General features: G+C 37.9%; 1 protein-coding gene across 1 annotated transcript in view; it reads left to right on the top strand.

The window, feature by feature from the left end:
- Positions 1 to 3,895: 3,895 nt before the first annotated feature.
- Positions 3,896 to 17,826, top strand: part of Gnat3 (G protein subunit alpha transducin 3) — a 49,968-nt gene continuing 36,037 nt past the window's right edge. The window contains exon 1 of the mRNA XM_060373749.1: positions 3,896 to 4,121. Coding sequence (XP_060229732.1) covers positions 4,004 to 4,121 — 118 coding nt within the window. The 5' untranslated portion in view covers positions 3,896 to 4,003. The remainder of the gene's footprint in view (positions 4,122 to 17,826) is intronic.

The raw sequence follows: 17,826 nt of genomic DNA, 5'->3' as shown, positions 1-17,826 counted from the left end.
CACTAAACCCTATTACCACTCATTGGCACAGGTGAAGGGAGAGTTGTGCTACAAGTGCAGGTTCACTGCCTATCATCTCCCATGAAGAAGGAATTTTTCCACTGACTGACAGATCCTTGTCCTTGCCTACTCCTTGTGCAGAAATTATCCTCACCCATAAGACCCTGCCCATCCATAATCGTGCCTTCTCTAGACTGTGACACATATTTCAATGTCTGGTTCTTGAAAATGATAAATGGTCCAGTCTTCTTGCCTCATTTCAACATAAGCCCAAAGGATCATCTCAGCTTCAGATCTCCTAGGGATTGCCTGTTTCTCTATTGCAACTGTATTGCAACACAGTTTCTTCTACTGTCCATATTTCCCCACTCATTTACATGGATTCTCCCAAATGAAACATTTTAATTCAGTTCTTACAAGCATTTTTAAAACATTCAGGTGAATTGAAACCTGCACATACAGCTCAACAATGTAAAATTTTTCTGGCATAAATGAGTCTTTGTACTCAATCCACAGGACAGAAGGAAAGAAGGTTCTAACACCTTGGTGTTAATAGCCAGCTACCTAGGAAGCTAAAGCAGGCAGCAGATGAAAACACAAGGGAGATTATATATACTAATCTACCTTCTTCATTAACATACGAACACTATGGGGAAGAACTATGTCTCTAACACAAAAACATCTTTATTCAGAAAAAATATCAAGAATGAAAACTAGAAATGGATGCTGAGCAAGGCAAGCCTTTTAAAAGATCAACTAAAATAGAAAATATGTTTAGACAACTACTGAGAAATATTCTTTGATAGTTGGGTGGTGACAAGATTGTTGATGAAGAAGTCTAACATACAGGGAATCATTTGTGGTTGTTGTTTTGTGGTAGAAAGGATTAATAATTTTGGCTGTAGAATAATTTAGTGTGGCATAATCAGGCAAACCGAACAGGAACAGGGCAGAGTCTACAATCAGAAAACTTAATAAAGAACTGTTGTAATAATCAAAGCTGAAAAAACTCAGGAAAACAAGGGAATTGGTGATGAAAATGATGTAATACACTTAGAAAGAAATTTACAAAAGAATTTGAGGTAGAAAGATGTACTCTGTAACATTATTGCTATATATAACCAGTCATCGTTAAATATAATCATATCCACATCTATAAAGAGTGCGTAGAATAAAGATGGAAACCAACTTCACCACATACACACTTGTATTACTTACTATAACATGGATACTTAAATGTCAGCATTGCCACCTCACTGTACTCTCCAGAAGTACTGACTCGAAGAGGCAAGCTTTCATATGTTACCCCAAGATCAAAAGATTGCTTTCTGGAAGCCCCAAAGGCTTGAGCTCTCCAGGGAAATGCCCTGCTCAGCATTCCCTGAACTGCACATCTGAGTACCATTAGCAAAGGGAAAATGATTTGTCTCTTGCTCCATGGGGATATGCAAGTAGAAAGGTCATTGCTAAGGCAGCAGGGACTCCAAATGCCCAGGGACCCCATGCTTGAAATCAACACCTCTTATGAGATATGAAAATAAATAACAGCACATCTGATAGCTTGTCTAGATAATGCCTACATAATGTCTATAGCAGGAGATGAACCGCTGAAATCAAGCTCAGGTAAAAACCCCAAAAGCCAAGTCAATGACTGTAAAAACACAAGTAATAAATAGTGACAAGAGAAACATCCCCAAAACATAATTTGAAATGCAATACTAAAAATTAGATCACCATGAACTGTATGTTGAATAAAATAAATAAAATAATAATAAATCAGATTTTTTTTTTTAAAAAAATCACCTAATATCCCCATGAACAGCCTGAGGATAATTACTTGTACTGCTCAGGTTTGTTGTACCTCTGTGAGTTAGAGAAGTAAATCTTAACCCATTCAACCTCCAGTTCATTTTCTTTCTTGGAAAGAAAGATGCCAAAAGGAAGATACTATCACACATTCTAAGAATGCAATGCCTGAAAGGTAATATTCAATTATTCTGAATGATCAGACCCTTCAACAAAACCTTTCATTCGTGTGTGTGTGTGTGTGTGTGTGTGTGTGTGTGTGTGTGTGTATACAGTACAATTTCTCACTACTAGTGGCCAGTGTATACACATTTAACATTATAGTCTTTGGGATAATTTTGTGTTTCTTGCTTTCAAGAACAAACTAAATTTTTGGTTATTACATCTCAAATAGCTAATTGACTTTAGTTAGTAAGCTGCTCAGGAAGACTTTGAAAACAGAAACACAGAAACTCTCATAAGCACATATATCCCTGCACAAAAGCTAGAGCTGTGTTTTCATTTGATTGCAAATGATATACTATATACTGTCAATCCTGTGCAGGTATAAAACATGTAGGAATCCTGAATATGTGGGTACAATGTCCATTCAACCTACGAAATGTGAATAGGCAAAAGGTGATTTAGTGTGCTAAGCCTTTCATTCTGAGATGGGAGCCTGCCTGCAGGGCTGCTGCTCACAAACAAAATTGCAGGGAAGATCTCCTTCCTTTGGGACTGGCTCTTTGCATAGTAAAAGCAATGGCACATGATTTGCACAAATCTTTGCATATGTGCTTTTCTGAATCTTTACAGGATCGCTACATGTCTTTGGAGGAATAAAATCCAGGATCCTTTGACTATGCTTGTGTATCTTCAGCTCAACATATTTAATGTGCAAAAGTAAACAAAGCAGGAATGAGTATTTAGTCTGGTGGCCTATTTCCTTGTTGTATGAATATTCAAAACCCCACCTGTTCAAACTTTACACATAATCCCTGAAGAGCAACTGTGACAGCTTGACCAACTAGTTTAGTTCCAGCATTTTATAATTAAAGACACCCTGACACCCTACAATGTGCGGTGTAATACACATTTGCCGTCACAGGCAAACAGTTGTGTTTATAAGAAGAATATAGTTTGACAGTCTGCTAAATACTTTTTCCTTCAGATATATGAACAGAAATGGTGTGTAAATCATCTTTTTCCTTGAGCCAGTCAATGTTCAAGAATTTTAGGGTGTTAGTAGAATAGCTAAAAGATATGGAACATATTTAGGTATATTTAGTATTTTTATTATCAGAATTGAAACTTTTTTTCTGCTTCTAAGAGCACTTGTCTTTATTCCCTGGGTAGCAAGTCAATCTGAGTATCCCCATCTCAGCAGCTGTTACTTAATGGCCCTAAAGAGTTGAGTGCTGCTCATTTTGACCATAGGTCAGTGTCTCTACAAAGCGGGCCTTCAATTAGCCTTGATGGATTGACTTTCTCACAGGCAGTAAGAGCTCAATTCATAGAGATGAATCCCATGAGACTAAAAATTTGTAAAGTAAGATACAAGACCTAGACTTCTACATTTGTTGCTATGAAACATGTATAAATATGGGAAATATAATCTTTGTTTCTGTTTTTAAATGTTTTCTAATTTATTGAAATATTAAGAGATTCTCAATATTTGTGTAAAATAGGCAAAATTTAATTTGAATAGCATCGTACATACTTCTTCTGAGGCATAGGAGTGATTATAAAGAATCTGAAAAACAAAGTATCTGAAGATAAAATGGTAGTGTTATAATAAATAATAATAATAATAATAAATAGAATGCCAATGATAAATATTTCCTGTTGGTGAAAAACATTTCACTTGAATTGCCTATCATAGACTGCGTGGAATGTCAAGATTTTAAATGTTTTCCCTGTGTTTTGTGCTACACTTTAAGGCAGGTAAGAATGATTTTGAAGGTGAGCCAGATATGACCACTTAATTTGAAAGCATAATGAGTTTCCTCCTCAGCCTCCATTGGAGTTGTCTGGTTTTCCTTCTTGATCAGGTGACAGATGGAAAAGATCCCTTCAGTCAAAGCAGAATTGGGGGTTCAGGGCATAGGCTGCTGCCTGCTGGAGCAAGCACTCCTCATAAGGGCTATAGACACACCACAGCTGTGCTCTGTGCTTGAAAAGTTGGAGCAATCAATTGACCAGAATCTCCCTTCAAAAGATGGGAAGTGGAATTAGTTCAGAGAGCAAGGAGTCAGCCAAAAGGTCAAAAGAACTGGAGAAGAAGCTTCAGGAAGATGCTGAACGAGAGGCAAGAACTGTTAAGCTGCTGCTGCTAGGTAACGTTTCTCTTTTGCTCTCAGCATCTGATTATTTCCTTCACTTATGACATGTATTAACTTTTCTCACATTTTAATTTAAAGAGTATAGCTTCATGGAAGATTTAGTCTGAAAATATGTGTGGAATCCTAAGTGGACAGATTTTTATCTGTAGTCTATATGTATTTCACAATTTGTTTTGCGCTCCGTACTTATTACATTGTCTAAGAAATAAATATTAGATGCCTCAGTTTACCTCTTTCAAGGACTACATAATATCAGCACTAAAAGAAGATTCATATGCATTTGTTACTTTGTTGCATTCTAATGTTTCCTAAATAACATCTAAAATCCTTAATGATAAGTTACAAATGTCTCCTATTTGTTTAGACATAAATAGCTGAGTGTTGACATCAAATTCCATGTGCAAAAATCAATTAATCTGGAGCTTTATGTAAATAATGACAAGGTGCTTAAAATTATATCAAGAATTCTATTAAGACTGCAGGAGCAATAGTGCCTTTAATAGTGCTGTACATTTAAAAATATGACATTCAGTTCCTTATAGAATAATTACATATTCACCCATACCACAAATTATCTCTCTACTTTTATCCATTCAAAACAAAGGGCAATGTTTTATGATTACTATAATTTCAATAATTGCTCAATTAACTAAAGGAATTAAAATAATCTGAGTGCCGCATATTTTTCATAAACTGCTTAACATAAAATGGTCAGTGACATGAAACAATAGAATTTATAACTACTTGTGGGAGGAAGAAGGTGGCAGAATTGGGCATAGTAATTCTTTTTCATTCAGCATCATGTGAGATTCAAGGGAAATTGGACTATGGAGTTCTGGAGAAGAAAGCAGAAAAAAGGTACAATTGAAGACATTAAAACCCATGATATTTTTAGTTCAAACATATGGCAATATATGTTAAGTAAATATATTGTGTAATTTAGGGAATGCCCCAGTAAGAGACATTCATGGATTCAGTCTTCTATTTTGCTTGGGTGTGTTTCCGGGCTACCTAGTCCCAACTAGTCACCCAATTAGTTTTGGTTTTGAAACTTTAACCTTGTGTTAAAATATTGTATAAATGATTCCCCAAATCAGTAAAAATCTAAATCAATACAGAAACAAACAAAAATAAGAGCTTTGACTTATGGACACTGTGTGTTTACCCCAATGCTAGTTATATGCAAAAATAAAGTCATTATTTCAGGTTCATGAATCTATCATGCAACAGATTTCCTCATTTTTAAGTGTTCTTTAACTATGCTCACACTACTGAGTTTTAAAAGTTAACTCTGTTACTCAAGGAAAGGGACATGTTCTTTCCTTCTTTGTACTCAGATAATCACCTAGAGATTAACGATCTAGGAAGGTAATGGGTTAGTGCTTTTAAATCATCAAATGTACTTTCCATAGTTCCAGAGAACTGTCAGAGTCTCTACACTGGAGTCGAAGTTAGATGGACAAGACAAAGGTAAATAAAATGTAGAAGGGAAAGTCAGGCAAAAACACAAGTGCCTTTTATATTCTACTGCACTGGCACATGGTGCTAATGCATTGAGCATTCACATACATGCAATCACTGTGGTCTGTGTCTTGACTCTGAATACAACTCATCAACTTCTTTAAGTGCCTGCCTCTTTGACTTCCTTACCATGGCAGAGTATACCGTGAGTTGAGCCAGAATAAACCCTATCTCCCTTTAAAAATGAATAAATAAACAAAAGACAAGAGTACATGGAGAGATAAATTTCCCAAAGAACTGATAAATGTTTTTGACACGACATTTTAAAAATATTTTCTCTTTGTTTATAAAAACACAAACTGATGTTCATTTAGGTGTCATCCACCCAAAGAGCATCAGACCCGTCCAATACCTTTTTCTCAGAGGCGGGACCTGGGGCATCAACCCGCATGCAATCAGACATGCTCTTCTCTGGGTCCAAAGCGGCTGACCCTGAGTGCAGTGCTTAGCCTCGCATCCTGAGCGTATCATTTTAGCTTTTTATGGTATCCAACCATGCTTGGGGAGAATGTCCTGCTTCAATGGCTGTAAAGGCCTGAATGATCATGGCTGCATCACACTGTTGTGAGACTCTAATCTTGCATATATACCACAGGCAAACCAAGGAGACCAACACCAGAAGGCCTGCTAACACTCCCATGCCCGCCCATTCCTTCAGATGATTCATGGCTGCAGCAATCCATGTTGATAATCCTGTGGCTAGTCCTGCGTCCACTCCGGTAGAATTTACTGTGACAATGGCCACTCTCAGCTGCTCCATCGTAGTATCGAATTCTCCAGTCCAATTACCTAAAATATAGCTCCACAATTGTTTAGACAGATTTGCAGCGCAGGAAAAATTCTCATGTTGTATGCTAGTGACACAAAGTCCAGCATACTTTCATTGACAGCCAGGTTAAGCGATTTGCCATAGGGTATCAATTTGTTCCTGCAAGAGGTCAATCCTCTGATTGAACACCATCAAGCTTCCTTTTAGTTGAGCATTAATTCTTTTATGTACAACTAAGGCATGAGCTACATTGGCTAAATGATTATTCAGGGTCTGAGCAGTCTGCCCAGTATGACTCATGGCTAATGCACCTAAATGAACATCGGTACAAAGTCCCTATTTATTTCTAATATCAGAGATCAGACCTCTACTCTTGCCTGATGCGTCTAAAACAAAAAGGGGGAACTGTAGAGAGCTGCGGAATGCTATGCCTTAAAGATGGAGCTGGTTTCCGCCTTCCACCTTCCCGATGGTGAGTGCTCTCTGTCACGAACAACTCCACATTTGGCTAAGGCCGAGGATCTGGCTTGCTTCCATGTATGTGGACCTATCTGCATTGCCCCCGTGGCACGCCTGGGTTGGCTACCCAGAGGCTATTTAAGCTGTGGGCTGGCTTTCCCCGGGGTCCGAGGATTGTTCAATGTTCCTGAATAAACTGCATTGAAAAAAAAAAAATAAAAATAAAAAAATAAAAACACAAACTGTAAGCCAAATCTCTGAAGTGGCTATATTACCAATCTCAATGACAATACTGTTAAACAACCACAAAGGTAGGATGCTTGAGGTCTCTGTGAACTGGCCGACTGGACGTGGGGTTGGGATGAGAGAGAACACAGTAAATAATATGAAGAAATGACTGAAAATGTGTCATTGACAGCAAAACTCCAAAAACGCCAACAGGTAATAAAGAAAATTGAGTTTTCCCAAATTATGAATTGAGAGCTCACAGATTACCGCTATGCACTGGCCTCTATAACCAGAAAAGTGGAACAATACAGAGAGCTAGTCACAGCTTGTTATGTGTAAAGCTCTCAGGTGGAAATGAAAATAACAGATGTTATACTTAAGTGGTGGGTTTCATCAAGTTGAAAGAATAACTTTTCTTAACAGGGAAGAGAAAGAATCATTAATGGTAATAGCATGTCTTTAGTTTATCCAAGATAACGATAGCTTCATAGATTCATTCTCATACCACTACATTATTGGCCCCAACAATAAGTAGGTTGAGCTAATAATTACATAAATTTTTATTTAATCTAATAAAATAGTAAAATAAATCACACTCTTCCCTGTTTTGATTATATTTGAAGCATTGGATCATTTTTTTTTTCCTTTTCAACTTTGAACTCTAAATTTGATTTAGTTGTCAGTTCAAAACAATAAAATCTGTTTCATTCTCATTTTTAACTGAGCTTGAGTTATCTACACTGTATTTTTCATCTTAACCTTGGTTTCATCAAGGTACCATACAATGTCTTATAGAACTAAACTTAACCCTCCTATTCTTTCGCCCTCAAAATGACTTGGGCTCTTATTGAAAAAACCTCCATAGTCGTTAGTGGACTCTGAACAAGGGTCTTATGATGACATGATGAGCCTGATTCAGTTAGTGACCAATTCTGAATTTAACTCGGTACTTACAAAGACAGAGAGAGAGAGAGAAATCTATAAAACAAACAAAACATGGTGCAATCCATGTTACTTTGATCTTCCCGTCTAGCGAATTTCTGGGTGGCACAACTTAGAACACTAAGTTTTCCATCATGCTCTGTGAAGTATATGTGTTAATAGAAATAGGTCTCAGTGATCCTAAGGGGCTGATCCCTCTTCAAGTTCATTGCCCCTGTTTAGGTTTTTTTTTTTTTTTTTTCTTAGTTGACAGTTACGTCTTTCTACTGAAAATAGATTCTTTTCTCATACAAAATATCCTGATTAGAGTTTTCCCTTCGTCTCCTCCTCCCAGCCCCTCCCCACCATCCGTGGCTTCGGTATCCACTCCATTTCTTTCTCTCATTAGAAAAAAAAGACTTCTAAGGGATAACAACCAAACATTACAAAATAAAATATAATGAGATGAAGCACAAACTATCCCTTCTATCAAAATTGGACATAGCAACCTAACAGGAGGGATAAAATCCCAGCAGCAGGCACAAGAGTCAAAGACCCACTCATTCTCTCAGTCGTGATTTCTATAAAAATACTAAACTAATGGTGCAGCCCCTTGCAGGCCCTGTGCTTGCTCTGTAGCAGTCTCTGAAAGTTCATATGTACCTTGCTTAGTTGAGTTAGAGGGCCTTGTCCTAATTTTGTCCTCCATACCCTCTGGTTCTTGCAATCTTTCCACTTCCTCTTCCATAGGATTCCCTGAGCTCTGATGTGGTGTGTGTGTGTGGCAGGGGAGAGATCTGATGGAAACATCCCATTTAGAGCTATGTGTTTCAAGGTCTGTCTCTCTGCATAATATCGAACTGTGCATCTCTGTATTTGTTCCTATCTGCTACCAGAAGAACTCTCTCTGATGATGACTGGATTAGCGCTAATCAATGTATATAGCAGAATATCATTAGGAATCATTTTATTGATTTTCCTTGGCCAGTCATGTTTGATTTTACACTAGGTCTCTGGACTGTCTAGTATTTGGTTCTTAGTTACTCAGGAACTGTTGGGTATGGTTCCTTCTCATGGAGCGTTACATCATATCAGACATTTGTTGTCTATTCCCACAAGTTCTGTGCTGCAATTTCCCTATTGCAAGCAGGACAGATTGTAGGTTAAAGGCTTTGGGGGCTGGGTTGGTGTCCACATTTCTCTTTTGGTAGCCTGAACAGTACCGTCTCATGCCAAACAGACTAGCATGTTCTATGTAGGCACTAGGTTGACTTGGCAATAGGGCCACACTGTCAGTTTGCAGAGAGCAACCCTTTGTCACAGCAAATTCCTGGGTTGCTCGTTGCTTGGTAATTTCCACAGGACTTCTTTGACCCACAACTCAATTGAATGTAATCCATTCTCTCCATTGGAAGCCTCTTCTCATTACAGGAAATGGCCAGTTGAGACTCTAGCCATCATTACTAGATCACCTTCAAATATTCCAGAAAGTTTTTACTTCACTAGGTTCATTCCTCAAACACCCTCTAATTCTAGGCATCTCTCCCTGCATTTTGTCCCTCAAACCCATTCCCCAACCTGATCCCCCCCCCCAAATCACACTTCTATCCCCATTTGTCCCAAGTCCACCCATAAAATATATTCTATTTCCACATCCCAGGGAGATCCATGTGCCCATCCATAGGCACATTCTCTCAACCTGTCCTCTCTGGGTGTATGGGTTGTAACTTTGTTTTACTTTGCTTAGGGGCTAATATCCCCTCACAAGTGAATACCTATCATATTTATTTGCCTGCAAATTTCATGTTGTGAGTTTGGGTATCTCAAAACACTTGATAAACACTTTAAGAAAAAAATGTTCAACATCCTTAGCCATCAGAGAAATCCAAATCAAAACAGATTTGTGATTCCATCTTATGCTTGTCAGAATGGCTAAGATCAAAAACACAAGTGACATCTCATGATGGCAAGGATGTGGAAGAAGAGGACCACTCCTCCATGGCTGGTGGGGCTGCAAACCATGATGTACAGCCACTTTGGAAATCAGTATGGTGGTTTCTTCAGAAGTTGGGAAAAGATTTACCTCAAGACCCAGCTATAAAAATCTTAGGCATGTTCATGGATTGACAGGAGGCTAACAAAACAGTCCTCTGAGGGGCTTCACCGAGCAGCTGATGGAAACAGATGCAGAGACCAACAGCCAAACCTTAGGTGGAGCTTGGGGAATCCTATGTAAGAGGAGGAAGAATGACGGAAAGAGCCAGAAACTTCAAGGACACCTAAAAAAAAACCTACAAAAATCAACTGACCAGGACCCAAAGGGACTCGCAGAGACTGAACCACCAGCCAGAGAGCAACCATGGGACATTTCTTTGCCCCCCTACACACATATGTAACAGATGTACGGCTTTGTCCTTCTGTGGGACTACTAACAGCAGGAGCAGAGGCTTCCTCTGACTCTGTTGCCTGCCTTTGGATCCCTTTCCCCTAAATGGGCATCCTTGTATATCCTTGATAGAAAAGAAATGCTTCCAGTTCTACTTGATATGCCAAGGTGAATTTGATAACAATGGGAGGTCTCCCCTTCTCTGAGGAAAATGGGAGAGGAGAGATGATGAGAAAGAGGGACTGGGAGGAGAGGAGAAGAGGTGAGAAAGAGGGACTGGGAAGAGTCAAGGGAGGGGAACTTCTTACAGGGAGGAAAAGTAAATCAACTAATATTAATGAGAAGAAAAAGAAATCTTAGTCATATACGCAAAGAATGCTCGACACTACCCCAAGGACACTTGCTCAGCCATGTTCATTGCAGCTTAGAAATTGAAAATATCTAGATGTTTCTCAACAAAAATAATGGATAAAGAAAATGTGATACATTTACATAATGATGTACTTTCGTGTCTTTTTATTCTGTTCTGTGACCTCCTAAGTTTAACCAGGTCCGTCTATATGTCTGTGAATTTTAAAGCATCCATTGGAGCCTGGTGGGCTCACGAATGAATGCACAACTGAATATAATTACCAACTTCCTTCTTGATATTTCAGTCATCAGTGGTTCATCAAGGGTAGGAGAGGAGTGTAGGGCCTCAAAAGCACTCAAATCTACATCTCTCTGGCTGTTAACAGGCCCAGTTTTGTGCAGGCCTAATCTGCTATGACCATCACAATTGCAAAGACCATGTTAAGGCCAGAAAACAGAATTTTACAGTCCCTTTCCCTGTCTTCAAATTCTTATATTACTTTCTTACTCTCTTCTATAACGAACGTTCTCTCAGTTTGAGATGGTATAAATATTTTGTTTAGGATTAAACATTCAACTACTTCTTAGTCTAAGCACCTTGAGTAGCTGTGTGTCTCCATATTTTCAAATATTTATCGCAGGCAGTACCTTTCCTAGATGGGAGAAAGCTTTGAAAGACAAAAGTCATAGAAATTTAATGTTTAATTGCATATTATAGTGAGAGGAAAGCATGGTAGATTAATGACAATGTGTGAAATGTGGATCAAATAGAAGTCTGGAGAAGAATGAGGCACAGTTGCCCACGATATATAACTCTGTGATACCTTTTTAGCAAAAGCAAGTATAGCTGTCTATTAATGTAATATTTGTGGATGTGGGATTTTAAAGGGACTATCTTTTTTTAATTTTTTTTAATATTAGTTACAGTTTGTTAACTTTGTATCCCAACTGTATCACACTCCCTCTTTCCCTCTCAATCCCACCCTCCCACCCTCATCTCCTCCCTGCCCCTTTCTAAGTCCACTGATAAGGGAGAACCTCCTCCCTTACATCTGATACTGGTTTATCAGGTGTCTTCAGAACTAGCTGCAAAGTCCTCCTCTGTGGCCTAGCAAGGCTGCTTCTTGCTGGGGGTGGGGGAGGTCAAAGAGCCCGCCATTGAGTTCATGTCAGAAACAGTCCCTGTTCCCCTTATTAGGGTACCTACTTGGATACTGAGCTACCAAGGGCTACATCTGAGCAGGCGCTCTAGGTTGCATCCATACATGGTCCTTGTTTGGAGAAACAGTCTCATAAAAGACCCCTGTGCCCAGATATATTTGGTCCTTGTGGAACTCCTGTCCTCTCCAGGTCCTATCAACTCACCTCTATTTTTTTGGTTCCCTGCATTCTGCCAGAGGTTTGGTTAAGAGTCTTAATATCTGGTTTGATACAATGCTAGGTAGAGTCTTTCAGAGGCCCTCTATGGAGGGCTCCTGACCTGTTACTTGTTTGCTCCTACATCCAATGTCCATCCCATTTGTCTTTCTAAGTGAGGATTGATCATCGTACCCTGGGTCCTCTTTCTTGTTTATCTTCTTTAGGTGTATAGATTTCAGTATATTTACCATATCTTATAGGTCTATATAAGTGAGTATATACCATGTGTGTCTTTCTGTTTTTGGGATACCTCACTCAGGATTGTTTCTAGGTCCCACCATTTGCCTGCAAATTTCATGTTTTCCTCTTTTTTAATTGCTGAGTAGTATTCCATTGTGTAAAAGTACCACCATTTCTGTATCCATTCCTCAACTGAGGAACATCTGGGTTGTTTCCAGGTTTTGGCTATTACTAATAAAGCTGCTACAAACATGGTTGAGCAAATGTCCTTATTGTATACTTGAGCCTCTTTTGGATATATGCCTAGGAGTGGTATAGCTGGATCTTGAGAAAGCAGTATTCCTCATTGTCTGAGAAAGCGCCAGGTTGATTTCCAAAGTGGTTGTACAAGTTTGCATTCCCACCAGCAATGGAGGAGGGTTCCCCTTTCTCCACAACCTCTCCAGCATGTGGCGTCACTTGAGTTTTTGATCTTAGCCATTCTGGTGGGTGTCAGGTGAAATCTCAGGGCCGTTTTGATTTACATCTTTCTGATGGCTAAGGACGTTGAGCATTTCTTTAAGTGTTTCTCTGCCATTCTGTATTCCTCTACTGAGAATTCTCTGTTTAGCTCTGTACCCCATTTTTTAATTGGATTACTTGATTTGCTGCTTTTAACTTCTTTAGTTCTTTATATATTCTGGATATGAGCCCTCTGTCAGATGTAGAGTTGGTGAAGATCATTTCCCTGTCTGTAGGCTGTTGTTTTGTTTTGATGACCGTGTCCTTTGCTTTACAGAAGCTTTTCAGCTTCATAAGTTCCCATTTATCGATTGTTGCTCTTAAAGCCTGTGCTGTTGGTGTTCTGCTCTGGAAGTTGTCTCCTGTGCCAATGAGTTCCAATTCTTACCCACTTTTTCTTCTAACCGATTTAGTATATTTGGTTTTATGTTGATATCTTTGATCCACTTAGACTTTAGTTTTGTGCAGGGTGATAAATATGAATTTATTTTCATTTTTCTGCATGTAGACATCCATTTGGATCAGCACCATTTCTGGAAGATGCTGTGTTTTTTTCCACTGAATGATTTTGTCCTCTTTGTCAAAATCAAATATCCATAGGTATGTGAGTTTAATTTTGGGTCTTCTATTCGGTTCCATTGATCCACTATTCTATTTCTATGCCAATACCATGCCATTTTTATTACTATTGCTCTGTAGTACAGCTTGAGATCAGGATGGAGATGCCTCCAGATGATCTGTTGTTGTACAGGATCGTTTTGGAAATCCTGGGTTTTTTGTTTCTCCATATGAAGTTGATAATTTTCCTCTCAAGATCTATGAAGAATTGTGTTGGTATTTTGATTGAAATTGCATTGAATCTGTAGCTTGCTTTTGGCAGAATAGGCATTTTCACTATGTTAATCCTACTGATCCATGAGCATGGGAGATCTTTCCATCTTCTGATATCTTCTTCAATTTCTTACTTCAGAGACTTGAAGTTTTTCTCATATAGGTCTTTCACTTGCTTGGTTAGAGTCACTCCAAGGTAGTTTATGTTATTAGTGGCTATTGTGAAGGGTGTTGTTTCCCTAATTTCTTTCTCAGCCCTTAAAGGGACAATATTGATGAAAGAAATACATCTGATATAGTCAGCCCTTTAGTTTCCTTATCTATATTTTTCTGTTTTCATGTAGTAATGCCTACAGGATAGTCTTGTGATTAACAAAAGCTTTCTTTGGGAACATCTATTTATCCTTAAAAGTTGTATACATTATTGTCAAAAATAAAGAACATTTAGACAAATAGATAGCTATCTAAAATAGGCTCACATAAGAGAAAAATAATATAATTCTCCATTTTAGATTCTTTATTTTCTATCCTAAAAGATAAAGTGATAAGATTAAAAAGACACCTTTGAAAATAATCTTCAAGATCCATTAAAGTGAATATATAATTTTGAAAATGCTGTGAAATATAATTGACATACAGATTTATATATTTAAAATAAAATGAAAATCAAAATGACCTTGAAATTTCACCTTACACCCACCAAAGTGGCTAAAATTCAGGTGCCAACACATGCTGGAGAGGACCCTCCTCCATTTCTGGTGGGAATGTAAACTTGTATAAACAACTTGGAAATCAATCTGGCCCTTTCTCAGAAAATTAGGAATAGTGCTACCTCAAGATACAGCTATAACTCTCATGCACTAACCTATTGTGCAAAGAGGACAGGAGCTCTACAAGAACCAAATATATCTGGGCACAGGGATCTTTTCTGAGACTGATTCTCCAACCAAGGACCAAGCACGTATATAACCTAGAATCCCTGCTCAGATGTAACCCATCGTAGCTCAGTATCCAAGTGGGTACCCTAGTAAGGGGAAAAGAAACTGTCTCTGACATGAACTCAGTTTCTGGCTCTTTGACCTCCTCTACCCCCCATGGGAGGAGCAGCCTAACTAGGCCACAGAGGACATTGCAGCCAGTCCTGATGAGACCTGATAAGCTAGGGTCAGATGGAAGGGGAGGAGGCCCTCCCCTATCAGTGGACTTAGAGAGGGGCAGGGAAGAGATAAAGGTGGGAGGGTGGGATTGGGAGGGAATGAGGGAGCCGGATAAAGCTGGGATACAAAGTAAATAAACTTTAATTAATATAAAAAAATAAAAATTTAATAAAAAAAAGATCTATCTATATCACTCCTAGGCATATCCAAAAGAGGCTCAAGTATACAACAAGAACATTTGCTCAACCATGTTGGTAGCAACTTTATTTGTAATAGTCAGATGCTGGAAACAACCCAGATGCCCCTCAACTGAGGAATGGATACAGAAATTGTAGTACATATACACAATGGAATACTACTCAGCAATTAAAAGTAAGGAAAGCATGAAATTTGCATGCAAATGGTGGGAACTAGAAAAATAATCATCTTGAGTGAGGTATCCTAGAATCAAAAAGAAACACATGGTATATACTCACTTATAAGTGGATATTAGACTAAATCTAATACGCCATACTGAAATCTGTATGCCTAAAGAAGCTAATCAAGAAGGACCCTGGGTAAGATGATCAATCCTCATTCAGAAAGGCAAACAGGACTGACATCGGAAGAGGTAGAAAACAGGAAAAAGGACAGGAGCCTATCACAGAGGGCCTCTGAAAGACTCTACCCTGCAAGTTATGAAAGCAGAGGCTGAGACTCCTAGTCAACCTTTGGCAGAGTTCAGGGAATCTTATGAAAGAAGGGGGAAATAGAAAGACCTGGAGAGAACAGGAACTCCACAAGGAGAGCCAAAAAAAAAAAAAAAAAAAAAAAAAAAAAAAAGAAAGAAAAAAAGGAAAAGAAAGAAAATCTGTGTAAAGGGATCTTTTCTGAGATTGATACTCTAACCAAGGACCACTCATGGAGATAACCTAGAACTCCTGCACATATACCTAGAACTCCATAGCAGCTCAGTCTCCACATGGGTGCCCTAGTAAGGGGAACAGGGACTGTCTCTAACATGAACTCTAACATGAAGTGTCTGGCTCTTGATCACCTCCCCCTCAGGGGAGTACAGCCTTGCCAGGCCACAGAGGAAGACAATACAGCCACTCCTGATGAAACCTGATAGACTAGGATCAGATGGAAGGGGAGGAGGACTGCCCCTATCAGTGTACTGGGGGAGGGTCATAGGTAGAGAAGAGGGAAGGAAGGTGGGATTGGGAGGGGTGAAGGAAGGAGCTACAGCTGGGATACAAACTAAATAAACTGTAATTAAAATAAAAAAAAATAAAATAAAAAATTGAACCTAGTAAATTTGAAGATAAATATGTACCTATGAACATGGCCACAATATAAATCATTGACATATCCATCCTTTTCTTTTATTACGGATAAGAATAGCACATAATAAGTATAAATATTGCAAAATTTTAATTATATACTGTGGTTTGGTACTTTTAGGTAATTTGGACATCGTCATATATTTTCAAAATAAGTATGAAATTGGAAGTTGGAGCATGCAGCTCTGCTTTCAGAACTTGCAGGGTAGAGTCTTTCAGAGGCCCTCTGTGATAGGCTCCTGTCCTTTTTCCTGTTTTCTACCTCTTCTGATGTCAGTCCTGTTTGCCTTTCTGAATTAGGATTGATCATCTTACCCAGGGTCCTCCTTGATTAGCTTCTTTAGGCATACAGATTTTAGTATGGCATATTACATTTAGTCTAATATCCACTTATAAGTGACCATTAAGAGGAAATATAGGAGTCTGTCATTTCTCCTAGGAGAGACATTTGTAATCAGCTTCTCTGATGAGAGATTTTATGGAATTGGGATGTTTATTTTTGATATATTAATCAACAAGTTTCTAAGGCAGAATAACAGGCATAGAATTTCATCTCACACCATATACTTTCTAATGTGATACACTAAAAAACCTGCAATATATGTAACATTTATATAAATATATTTACCCTGAAACAATAATCAAACAAAAGAGATTATTCAATTCTCTCAAACTTTGTTAACACCGTAAAGACAAATAAAAATATCACCAAGAGTACAGGGGGAAATTTTGTAAACTTTAAGTTATGGTAATGACAAAAATGTTTAAACTGTGAGTGGATCTTGAATCTAGGAAATAAGAGATGAATGAAAAAGACTGTGTAACAATCAGATAAATTTGAATATTCAGTGTTCATTAGAGAATGCTTTGGATTAAGATAAAATTTCTTACACATTTAACATCTTTAAATATTTGCATATTTATATATTTAAAATTTCTTACATAGTTACATATTTATACAAAATGCACTTGAAGTATTGGTGGTAAAAGTGTCCAATTTCTTTCCAAAGTTTCAGCAAAACAAAACAAAGTAAAAATAATTACATATATCTGCAGAGAAAAACAGATGTTTACTAGTGATAGAGAGTGTAATGATGAGCAGATGAGGAAATGGTAAAGGCAAGCAATGTAAATACCAGATTCTGAAGTACTGTCTTCTCAAACTTTCATCTTTTTAAGAAACATTTTTAGAAACATAAAATGTTTGTAGAAAATAAACAAATTTTCTTCTACTTATTTTTTTGCAAACTAAAACGGTACCTCACATGTTCGTTTCTGTTTCATTTCAACTAAAATCTACCAAATATTTCATGGACAGATAATTTCAACATTACATAAATATGTAGGGGAAAGTTTTGTCAGTTCATTGAAAATATTTGATACAGACAATGAGAGGTTTATCTTTATAAAATATAAAAAAAATATTGACAGACTAGAGACAGGATTATATGAAATCCAAAGTAAAAATAGGAATAGAGGAATTATATGATAGATAAATCCGAAGAATAGTGGTTGAGTACTATAAGGACATTCATTGATATTTACCACAGCATCATGTTAACAGAAAATAGTCATCATAATTATGTCAAGAGAGGCAAAAAGGTTCATCAAAATAAAAAAGATACGTATTCTTCTGTACCTATCAAAAGCAAAC

Source organism: Meriones unguiculatus, chromosome 21, assembly GCF_030254825.1.
Source record: "Meriones unguiculatus strain TT.TT164.6M chromosome 21, Bangor_MerUng_6.1, whole genome shotgun sequence".
NCBI lineage: Eukaryota > Metazoa > Chordata > Mammalia > Rodentia > Muridae > Meriones > Meriones unguiculatus.
The sequence above is the reverse complement of the archived record's forward strand: the minus strand, read 5'-3'. Positions and strand labels throughout refer to the sequence as shown.